At 37.5% G+C, this 12,484-nt stretch overlaps 1 protein-coding gene across 1 annotated transcript in view; it reads right to left on the bottom strand.

Annotated features, from left to right (window-relative positions):
• Nucleotides 1-12,484, bottom strand: part of LOC139689673 (hemocytin-like) — a 202,796-nt gene that overhangs the window by 79,788 nt on the left and 110,524 nt on the right. Inside the window, exons 50-53 of the mRNA XM_071586862.1 lie at nt 10,037-10,191; nt 9,457-9,628; nt 8,373-8,445; nt 7,659-7,783 (exon numbers count right to left, since the gene is read on the bottom strand). Of these exons, the coding sequence (XP_071442963.1) occupies nt 7,659-7,783; nt 8,373-8,445; nt 9,457-9,628; nt 10,037-10,191 (525 nt within the window). The remainder of the gene's footprint in view (nt 1-7,658; nt 7,784-8,372; nt 8,446-9,456; nt 9,629-10,036; nt 10,192-12,484) is intronic.

Genomic DNA, 12,484 nt, shown 5'->3' with positions numbered 1-12,484 from the left:
AAAAATCCACAACTCACTCTCCCAAAACTTTGCAGCCCTGAAAATAACACCGCCATTAATTATTCACCTTTAGCTAATAAATTTAACAAATACTATGTATCAGCTCCTTGCCCAACTATTTCTGCAGCCAATGTGCTTTTTTTGCAAATGCACCCTTGTCAATGTTTGCCAAGCCCTGTTCTGAAACCAACCTAAAAACTATTGTCTCCTTACTCAGAAACAAATCCAGTACTGGCCCAGATGAAATTCCTGGTAAAGTTGTTCATCATTGTTTTGAAGCCATAAAAGCACCCCTTTTATTTTTAAGTAATGAATCTTTGATACAAGGGATTTTCCTATCCCAATTAAAAGAATCAAAAGTAGCGCCCCTTTATAAAAACCATACATGTGTTAATGATTTGAAGAACTACAGACCAATAGCCATCCAAAATACATTTGCATATGTATTTGCGTATGTGTACGCAAATAGCATCTTACCTAAAAAGAAACGTTCTACTTTCAAATTCTCAGCATGGATTTAGATCTGAAAGGTCTACCACAACTGCCATATGTCAGGCAATCAACAGCATACTTAATTCATTAGATGCTAAACACAAAGCTCTTGGAATGTTTTTTGACTTGTCAACGGCTTTTGATAATGTAAACCACAATAGACTACTAATTAAACTCAATAGAATAGGAATTAGAGGAATTCCTCTCAACTGGATGAATCCTATATTCATAATCGCACTCAGAAAGTAGTGTTATCAGTTGATGGGTCAAAGTATTCATCTAGAGCATACCAAGTAAACAAAGGTGTTCCACAAGGCTCAACCCTTGGGCCACTCCTCTTCCTGATATACATCAATGACCTACCTAACTGCTTACCAAATAATGATGGAATAATACCAGTGTTGTATGCTGACAACACTAATGTAATAATATCAACACAAACATACCCCAGCCTTATGGAAAAATCTGTCTGTCACACTTGCAATAAACAAGTGGTGTACAGACAACCTTCTAGACTTATATGTAAATAAAAGTAAAATAGTATACTTTACACGCAATAAGAACGTGTCAGATGATCGGCTGGTAAAAATCAATGACCAATCAATTGAGTATGTGACAGAATGCATATTTCTAGGTATTTCTCTTTGCAAATATTTCTTGGGATACTCATGTAAAAGCCCTTCACCACAAGCTCAGTTCAACTTGCTACTTATTAAGACACCTGTATGAAACTACAAGTAAAACTGTACTACTCATTTTATACTATGAGGAAATTTATTCAAATATAACCTACAGTATAATAATCATCATTACACCAGAGGCAGAAATGACATCCATTATGGGAATATAAGAACTAAAGCATTGAAATTAGGACCCAATGAAATGGGCATCAGATTATATAACAAACTACCCAAAAGTATCAAGGATACAGAGGGAACTGCTGCATTCAGGCATAAATTAAAAAGATATCTACAGCGTAATAAGTTCTACTCGGTCGGCGAATATCTCAACAATATTCCTGACCAGTAAGTTCATACTTTTAGTTTCTAGCAATGGTCATGGTCTGATTCATGCCACAACCTCCACTTCCCTCCCTCCTCCTATTTCCGAGGTTGGCCCAAGCAGTTCTCAAACTGACTCCAGTGGTTCACTTGTTTGTGCGATTGAGGGGTGTACCGCGAGGTGTCACCCTAGGCACGACCCACGAGGAGGCATCTTGACCCACGTGGAAGCAGTCACGTTTCAACTCCGGCCGAGCGTTCATCCCTCTTGTGCACGATGAGGCCATGGCTTTTATCTTACTGCATTGACCTTGGTCTGTTATGCCCAGCACACAGAATAAACGTGCTGTTTATTCAAACATTTTAAATGTGATTTATTAGTATTTCCTAGCACCGGTTGCGCTCTTATAATTTCCAGCAACCCCACACTGACCTTAGCCTTGGGGGGGTAAAGCCATTGTCGTGGCAACAGTATAATCACAAACTAAATGGTGTTGCAAATGGATTACATTCCTCAAGTCATGAATGAGTGCAATTGATTCCCATTCCATTGTGATTACAGCAACACTTTTTTGCATATGGCCAGGGTTCATTTTGGGGATGGAGGGAGCGGAATTGCATTCTGAAATTATAAAGAATCACCTAATGCATTGCAATGTTGTAAATGTGCACATGAGGGATAACTTGTTTTCTCACATGGTTACAGGTGATGGGACATTAATATCCTACACCAACGCAGAAACAAAACGACATTCAAAGCAGTGGAGCCATTCAACTTCACCAAAACTGAAAAAATTCAGGCAATCTTCTTACTTGACCCTGAAAATGATGGCTGCCATTTTCTGGGACAAAAAGCACATTACTATGAGGTATGTCCAAAAGCTATCCAACCCGCGTTCATATCTCCGTATTGGTGCTAATTTTCGTCATCCGGGCCGTGGCATCCTTCAAAATAGTCCCCATTTGATTGAACCATATGCTCCCAGCGGTGCTTCCACATCTTAGAGCAGCCGTTGAACACAGATTTTGGAATGGCCTTCCCCTCGTGTCTTGCATTACTCTATATCGTATAACCACTTTCCTTTGAGCGCCATTTTCAATTTTGGGAACATCCAAAAGTTGCCATGAGCAACATCAGGACTGTGCGGAGGCTGGCAAAACTGTACAAACTTGTGTTTTGCCAAAAATTGCTCCACAAGGTCCGATTAATGCGCTGGTGCGTTATCGTGGTGAAGAAGCCAGTCACCACTTGATGACCATAGACTCAGATGTTTTCTTCTCACGGCATCATGCAATCTTTCCAGAACTACAATGCAATATTCTTTGTTGATCATCTGACCTCTTGGAGCAAATTCACAGTGCACAACACCCTCACAATCAAAAAAAATAATTAAAAACGCAGACCGGATACTTTTCGGACACACCTCGTTTGGTCAATTTCAAGAAACCATGGGGCAACAATCACCGCTGACGTACATAACAGTTTCAGGTTTAACTTTGTGGAATTCCTTCATGATGAGAGTTAAAAAGAAACTTTACACTTCCACAATAAGTGTGGAAGTGTGCAGCTGATGTGTACTGTGAAACACCAAACAAACTGAGAAGTGTGATCCAAAATCATTGGTGTGGGAGCTGTTGTCTGGAATCGTCCTCCTCCCTGACGCTGAAGCCTAAACCAAGAAGATTCAAGATTGTTTGGGAGCTTTTTGATCCGCTTCCGCCCTACAGTCCTAGCCTTGCACCTAGCAACTATTTCCTCTTCTTGCACTGGAGAGAGTGGCTTGGTGAACAACAGTTTGAAGACGACGAGAAACTAAAGACCATTGTTGTCAACTGGTCCAATTGCCAGGTGGCAAACTTCTACGCAGAGGGAATACAGATGTTGGTGCAGCACTATGAAAAGTGCTTAGAAGTAAAAGGTGATTATGCAGAAAACTCGAGTAAGTTTGTACAAAACTAAAACAGTCAATAAAAATTTAAGTAACAAATACATTTTTTTAATGAACAAATGGTTATTACTTTTTGAAAATTCCTCGCAAGTTATGAGGTTAAAAATTAAGTGAGTATGGCAAAAAAACCTTTATAATTGATTGAATATCATCAACCACATACACTGAGGTGGGAGGGAAGGAAATGAGAGTCAATGAGAAAAGGAAGAATGACTCCTGTACATACTTGGACCAAGATAATCCACTTATCAGATTTCCTGCCATTGGAAAATGATTGGCACTCTACAGAATTCAATTATCAAATTAATAACGCAGGAATTAATTTTTTGTCCATTCAAATAAACCCTGAATATCACAGTATCTTTATTGTAGTTCTCATATCTCACTGTTGTATCAAGCCCCTGAAGCAAATCATCACTTTCATATTAACTATTCAAGTTGATTTTGGGAGTCTGTGATTGCACAGTCTACTGTCTTCATTTGCATAATGCATAATTACCATATATGTGAGCACTGCATTCAGCTGACTTACACTAAAGGTGTAATTAACTCAGAGTGTGGTTGGTTTTAACTATGAAGGAGGGTGTCATTAAGAGAAAGGTCATTCTAATACAAGAGAAGCATCTACGCTATTCTTTTATCATTTTATGACCTGAGGAATGAAAAATCACCTCATGAATTAATGTGTTACAATGTTAATCATTAATTAATTAGTTAAATTTTGAAAATAAACAAACCTAAAACAAGTTAGAATGTTATAATGTTTCCCTCAACACCTAAACATCTATATTCAGTCATTGTTAACTTAAGAGTAGGCAATTCAAATTATCAATAAAATATATTAATGTGCATTACTGGTAGAGATCTTTCAGAGTAAAGATATCAACACAAAGAATCTTGTTTATCCTATGAGAGCAGGTAGAATAATAAACATGCTGATCCCCAGAATGTGGCAAGCATGTTAAGTTGTGCTGTAGGTGATAAACACTTTTCCTATCTCACTATCAAGTAATAATAATAATGCTTATTGGTTCCAATAAGGCATGCTTGTAGCAAGTATGGAACACGTCACATTGCCTCCTCGTATTCTTTGCAGACATCACAGAGTGGGTATTACAGAGCCAGCATGTATCTCTAAAATAAAAATATAAGTAAGTGTAAAAGTGTGCAGTAACCGGGTTATTTTCCCAGAGTTATTTATGAAGGAAATCTTTACCTCAACTGTACAGCATTGATGATCAAAAAGGAATTCCTGTAGTTAAGACTTAAATAACAAAAGAGCATCTATTTCCCTTAATCTCCTCGATAGTTCTTTCAGAAATTCCACACCAGCACACCCAGGGTTCCCAGCAAACATGGATGGGTTGTGGGCAGTTATTATGTGCCTGGCATCAAGCTATCTTCATCTATATTCTTTTATTCTTTCTATATCTTCACTTAATGGACTAATATTCTAACCATATGGCTCTCCTCCATGTGTTCTTCCCAACTCTCCCAAATCTTTCTAGTATCAATTAATACTTTTTCTGCTGACTCTCTAATAATAAGCACTGGATGCAATGCAGAAGGCAAACAAATGAAACTCGTACTACATTTATAATACACATTCGGCTGAAACCACAACATAAAACTGAACTATTGCATAATAAATTAAGTGAATTATAAATTATATGCACACTCTTCATTAAACAGCCCTCATAGGTTTCTAATATTGATTTATATCCAACAGGTGAAGGAATCACCTACGGTATAATAACTTATATTTATACCCTAAAAATGTTATATTATCGCTTGTTTTACGCAGTAACTTCTCTTGAAATTGTAATCTGAGGAACATAATCTTCATTAAATCAAGTACTTTTAGTTCAGGAAAAAATAGTGAGACTCGGATGTAATCAACTTCACTGTTCACATTGCAGACCTCTTTTTAAACACTTGGGAATAATGCAATATGTTTACATCCCGTTGACATGTCCTGCTACTTTCTCACGTCTGCTTTCAAGGATGAAAATAATGTCGAGGATGGTAACCATTCAACTCAATCCCAAAATAATCTCACTTCATTAGATCATGCATTATTCTCCGACTTTGACGATGGAAGGCTTTATTTCCCCCACTATACACCCGAAATGCTGATGACACAAGTGAAAAGTTTAAAATCAAATTCAACAGGCGTCGATGGAATCAGTGCAAGAATGCTAAATGTTATTCTCCCAGCAGTAATGCCTATGATACTAGACATCTATAACTGTTCACTCAATTACTCTACATTTCCTACCTTGTGGAAATCTGCCCTAGTTCAACCGATAATGAAAATAACAACTCCGGAAGAAATGTCTGACTTCCGACCTGTTGCACTTCTTTGTTCTATTTCCAAACCTCTCGAGCGAATCGTTCATACGGTTACAGTGGAGCATCTTACGCGGCATAATTTCTTCGATGAGTATCAGTTGGGCTTTCGTAAGCTCTATAGCACTTAGTTGGCTTTGATAAAGGTAACTGATGATATACGCAGATCCATAGACGCAAAAAAAGTAACAGTTTTAGTCCAATTCGATTTTAGCAAGGCTTTTGATTCAGTAGACCACGGCATACTACTGGAACGTATGAGCAAACTCAAGTTCTCTTACTCTGTCCTTCACTGGTTTCGCTCCTATCTGTCTAATCGTCAGCAAGCTGTTAAAGATGAAGATGGGAATGTATCTGTTTTCCAACCCGTCCTATGGGGTTCCACAGGAGTCAATTCTCGGACCTTAATTATTTACTATTTTTATAAAAGAACTAGCTACCATAATAACTCATTGTAAACATCACTTTTATGCTGACGATCTACAGATATATCTTGAGTCCTACCCCTCTGAATTCAACCATGCCATTGACTTGGTCAACAAGGATATCCAACTCATCTGTGAATGGCTGACTGAAAATCGGCTAAATCTGAATCCCAAAAAGACCAAGTCGATAATCTTTGGAAGCACCGCCAATGTACATATGCTGCTCGCAAGTGATCTCCCTAAAATTAGTGTTTTAAATATTCAAATTGACTACTCAAATACAGTGAAAAGCCTAGGAGTTTATCTAAGCAGAACCTTAACCTGGCGCGAGCAAGTAAATGCCATTTCTAATAAAGTTCACAAAACTCTTTACACAATGAAGTATTTCAGACACCTAATCCCTATAACATTACGCCAGAAGCTTGTTCAAACGTTAGTATTACCACATCTCGACTATTGCTCAGTTGTCTACGCTGATGCGAATAAGGAGCTAAGTACAAAATTACTAAGGCTTCAAAATTCTTGTCTATGATTCATCTTTAATATGCGTTTTAATGAACGTGTAACTCCTTACTATAAAATATTGAATTGGCTAAAACTCTAACAGAGGAGAATGCTTCAAAAGGCCTCACAATTATTTAAAGTTCTGAATTCTAAAACCCCTTCACATTTATATAAAAATTTTATATTCAATTCACTTACGACAAAGAGATCAACCCGCATTACAAAAACATTCCATCTTCCCAAATACCGCACGGCTATATATGAAAAGTCATTCAGTATTTCACCCTGTGGAACTATGGAACTGTTTGCCAAATAAAGTAAAATTATCCAGAAACACATCCCAATTCAACAGGAACATGTTTAAATATCCGTCCACCACACTACCAAAATGACCTTATTACTGTTCTATCAGGCTAAATATTTAACTATTGTTCTTTGCATTTGTATGAATGTATTGTATTATATGTTTCGTTCAACTGATGTTAAATTATGTTTTGTGACTGGTTTAATTACCTTATTCTATGCATTATGTAAACCTGTTTCACTACATAGGTTTCAAAACCTCATGTAACATGTATTCTGCTCCAAGGGACTTTGCTCCCAGAGCAATAAAAATTGTTTATTATTATTATTATATACCTGTCATGTATTCTCAAAACTGTACACAGGGTCTGCTGGACAAATAAATATATTATTATGATTATCATCCGTCTCAATTAGATTGGGTGCCCATTTGAAAATCACCATTAATTACAAATTCAAACCAGTTAACATAGCCTACTTCTTTTTACTTTCACAATAATAATAAAATTATCGCAGTGAAGACAAAAAATAACCAGCATATATGTGAGCACACCATTCCAGTCTGAATTAATGCACAGAGTACAATGGATAATCAAAGCAGGGAGCAAATAAAAAAAACAAACATTTTAAATCACCTGATTTGTGTGAGTAAATTGAGTCCAATCTTGCACTTTGAGGGCCATGCTTCACATTGCTAGAACTGCTGGCCGTGAATACCTCATCAGGTAGTGGTTCTGCGCCATTTATAAGCGGCACAAAACTGAAAAATTAAGTAGAACAAATGCTGAGGAGGGTCAAGATCAACTGTCTGTTATTTAACATTTTAGGGGACCATACAATTGCAAAAAGGAATGTGAAATATAATTTTAACTATCTACAGCCTATTTGCACTATGAGGCCTTAAGCACATTAAACAAAATCTTAATCTACACCCTATCCAGTCATTGATTTACTCCCATGGCACAAGATCATAACAGAGCAGGCTGTCAAAGACCTATTATCAATCTGATAAATTGGGAATAAAATCCTTAAACACGATTCCAAGCAGTGCCTGCTCAGTGGACAACATACTGTGGTTCAAAAATGTAATTGAGAAATGGTCATTTGCCAGCTCACTCTACTCTATCAATGAATATTTCCAGCTGGACTGTGGAATAAGTGTATTTTAAATGCACCCTTGCTCATTTCCTATGCACTCATCATTCTACTGAACTCTTCTGACAATATCCACATTGATGCCTCCATGGCATTGATGAATATCTTCCTTAAAATGTAGTAAAAGTTCCTTACTATACCCCTCATTGCTTGCTTCCAGCTGAACTCCCTAATTATGAACAGAGACAACATACCTGAGGTGACACTCTGGAGGAGGAGATGTGGTTGTTTGCACAATTGTAATTGTAGTTTTTTCAGTGGTTGCACCTGCCAAGAAAAACATTTATCAATTATTAACACAGCTATGAGATAGTACACATTTTTTTCACATACAGAGTCTTTGAGCTATATATCTGGTATTAAAAAGTTCTGCTTAGTAAAGAACTTAGGCCAACAAGGTTAGACATATAAAAGGTACATGACTTAGATGAAGATAGCTTAGGTCCAGGCATACTTGACGACGAGATAGAAAGGGCAATAAGGGAGATGAAACCAAATAAGGCTTTAGGGGTAGACAACTTCCTTCAGAACTGCTGAAATGTTTAAGAAATGGGGTAGGAAGGCTACAGGTATATGGACATATTCGAAGTATCTATGAGGAAGGAATCTGGCCGGAAGACTTTGTGAGATCAGTTTTAGTTCCTATTCCGAAAAAGGTAAAGGCTACATCATGTGAGGACTACAGGACAATAAGTTTGATATTTGGCGCAGCTAAAGTTGTTCTCTGGATCATAAACAAAAGGATTGAGAGTAGGGCAAATAATTACTTATGGGATGATCAGTTTGGGTTTAGGAAGGGGAGAGGTACACATGATGCCATTGCAGTAATGAGATCAACCCTGCCTTACACCACCTCTTCCTAACTGTGCCCATCCAGACTCCCCGTTCCTCACCCGCACCTGAGCAGTCTGAGACATGTACAGGTTGCCGATTAGCCTCCTTTCCCTCCAATCTATTCCTATTTTCTGCAATATACTCATTAGTTTTTCCCAATTCACTCTATCAAACGCTTTTTCGAAATCTACGAAACAGGCAAATACCTCCTGGTTGTGTTCTATATTCCTCTCGATTAATAATCTCATTACTGCAATGGCCTCACGCGTACCTCTCCACTTCCTAAACCCAAACTCATCATCCCCTTAGTAATCATTTACCCTAATCTCAATCCTTTTGCTTATGATCCTGAGAACCACTTCAGCTGCGAGGGATATCAAACTTATTGTCCTGTAGTCCTCATATATATACAATATGCAAACACACACACAAACTTGTACTCACCACATGTGCAAAAGTACCGAATTTTGTAGTCTTTACAATGCCGCCCTTTCCCTTGATCATCATTTTTGCAAATTAAACCATCAAAGAGAGAGCAGGTCACACCAACATCCCATGTTTCTGAGTAGAGAAGATCTGTTTTGGTATCCCTGCATTCAATATGAGTTACTTCTCCCTGAAAAAGAATTGACCAAGACAATGAACCAATAACATGACATAATAGAAGTTCATTTCAGAGGAAGATTTTGTGATTGAAACATTATTTTTATGCCAGGCAATTAATTTCATTTATTACATTGTTCTGTCAGTCAGGCATGTGACATAGAACATTGTCATAAAGCCATAGATAAATTTGAATTGGAACAATATACGAAAATACACACTCTAATGAAACATAGCAGGCGCAATCATATGAAATTAAGAAGAACACACTTAAAAACTACATACACACCCTTACATGTAATACAGCTCTCAATCACAAATCATTACTCATAAGTTAACGTAAACTGTTTCAAGTATAGCACTGAAGGCTTAAAAATAACTTGCCTGTCAGATTGTCAGAGATCACAATTGTAATGCTAACCTCTTTGCAGAATCCCACACTGTGCAACTGATCCAGTGACTTGTGCTCATGGTCCCCTGGATGATCCTTGGGATTCCTGTGGTCATTGATCCATGGAGTCCAGCCATCGCATAGTACAGGAGTCGTAGTTGGTCCTGGCTTACTGGGTGTTATTTCTAAAAGTAGAATCATAAAAAATGAGTCTCCTGGCTGAACTATCTTCTGGTCTATCATAGATTTGAGTGCTTTCATTAAGATTTTTGTAAAAGCTTTAGCATACGATCATGGCTTAGCACATTAACTGATGATATTCACACTACCATTGATATAAGAATAACACAGTTGTTGCATTAATTCATTTCCCTAGACCTTTCGATAAATTAGCCACTCAAACTAACTTTTCCCAATGGAAACAAAAGTTAATTTCCATTTTTCCATGCTGAATTGGTTCCACTCCTATTTGAACTATCACCCTCAAGCAGTGAAAGAATTTAATGTGCATGCTACTAGGTGGGGCTCTGTTTTCAGTTAAGTTCCTCAAGGCTCCATCCTTGGCCAATTATTGGCCTCACTGTTTGTTCTTGACCTTTAAATGTTATATGAGTTGCCAACACTTGCTTCGTGCAGACTGTCTTCAAAATATATTGTCACTCCTGTCCTAATCAGCTTAGTAATATGATATCTAACAAATAAAACCATGTGAATTTTTTCTTCAGATCAATAGCAAAACTCAAACTATCCAAATCAGGAGCTAAAAGTAATACTAGATAGACTGGTCAGTCAGACTAACCATGCATGTAACTTTGATTTACAAATACTTCTTGAACTAAATCAAGGAAATAATTTAGATGCACTGGAACAATTTGAAACTGCCCAACGGCTGAAGAAGAGCACTCCCCTCCCTAATGACATACAGTTTACCTCCCCTATCCTTTCCAGCAACTTCCCTTAGGGCATAATGTGACCGTGAAACACTCAGATGTCCCTCATACCCTTTGTTTCTCCACCCGGTGTGTGCTAAGTGTAGTGACCCTTTTCCCTCTTCCCATCACTCCCTAGGATCTAAATCCCCTGAGCTCGGTGACCACTATCTACCCTGCTCTTCAGTTGCCCTTTCCTGCTAGAGATATGGTGCACTGAAATCACTTCCTAATCACCAAAGTGGGATCACGACCTTCTCTTTTGGGCTCAATGTCTTTACCGTTGAACTTTGTTTTATTTGAAATTTCACGATCCTCGGCTAACCCTTACCCTGTCTTTCCTTCTTACATTCAAGCCATAATTCCCATTCCTCTCCCTCTTCCAAACATATTTTTCCCTCCCAGTTTTTCCCCCGTAAAAAAGGATACACATACAAGTAGAAGTAGCCACATGACTGCAGTTTTCATCTGAAGATGATGTAGGGCATCGGAACTAATCATGATTTAAATAATATCTATAGGAAAAGTGCTACTATTTGTTGATTATTATGTGTGAAATCTACCACACCACCAAACTAAACATGTTATTGAACTGTCCTTCTTAATTGATATGTTTTTGCAAATAATTACAAATCTTACTTTAGCTATAAGAACAGAACCAAACAATACTGTATTTCCCACCCTATTTCCAAGTAACTGGGGCAGCTTCACATCCTTGGTATTCCAATCCAACCGATGTTTGAAAATCTTCTTTAGTGAATATTTAAAAATATAAATTGAATAATATTTGAGCAAAAGAATGTTTTTTTTATATTGAAGCATGCATTAATATCACTTTGTTGTTTTCTAAATTGGATTTGTGTGCTCATGGTGTCTTCATGTTTGTTTCGTTTAAAATGTTCTAAATTTTTATATTCTAACATTTTTGACTTAAGCACGGGACTACTTCCAGGACATAATTAAGGGTTACTCTGATCTATTCCATCATTATTCAATTCCTATACTTCTATTATATCCTCCTCATGAACGCACCTTGATAATTCCACTCTTAATTTCCTAAACACTTTGACTGTTTTGACCAAAAAAACAACCAAAAAAGGTAACCTGTCCCAACTGCTCTAGTTTTCACCCTCCTATTTAAAACTCTTAACTTAGATCAGGATTCAAACCCCAATCGATGTCCAGCGGAGTCCTTCAGCCAGTTAAGCTATTGAAGCGTCCTCTTACACTTCACTTGGCATTTAAACGAAAAGGTCATCATGATTAATCCATCTGCTACAGAACTATTGCTTTCTCCCTACGTTCATTTCTCCTTCCTAAACCATAGTCCCCTATCTCACTCCAACCTAACCCTTCGCCTACTGTCATGTTCCAACCTAAGGTCAATATTAAATATTCCTTCCAGAGACATGCACAATCATTTCCACTACTTGATTATATACTCTATTCCATCCTTTCTATAATACCTTGTTGACATAATTAGTTTATTTTCACCTTTTATTCTACTACAGGTATTAGTATTCCATCAGTCACCTGGTCAATGCCAACC

Source organism: Hetaerina americana, unplaced genomic scaffold, assembly GCF_022747635.1.
Source record: "Hetaerina americana unplaced genomic scaffold, ioHetAmer1.1.p SCAF_27, whole genome shotgun sequence".
Taxonomy (NCBI): Eukaryota; Metazoa; Arthropoda; class Insecta; order Odonata; family Calopterygidae; genus Hetaerina; species Hetaerina americana.
The sequence above is the reverse complement of the archived record's forward strand: the minus strand, read 5'-3'. Positions and strand labels throughout refer to the sequence as shown.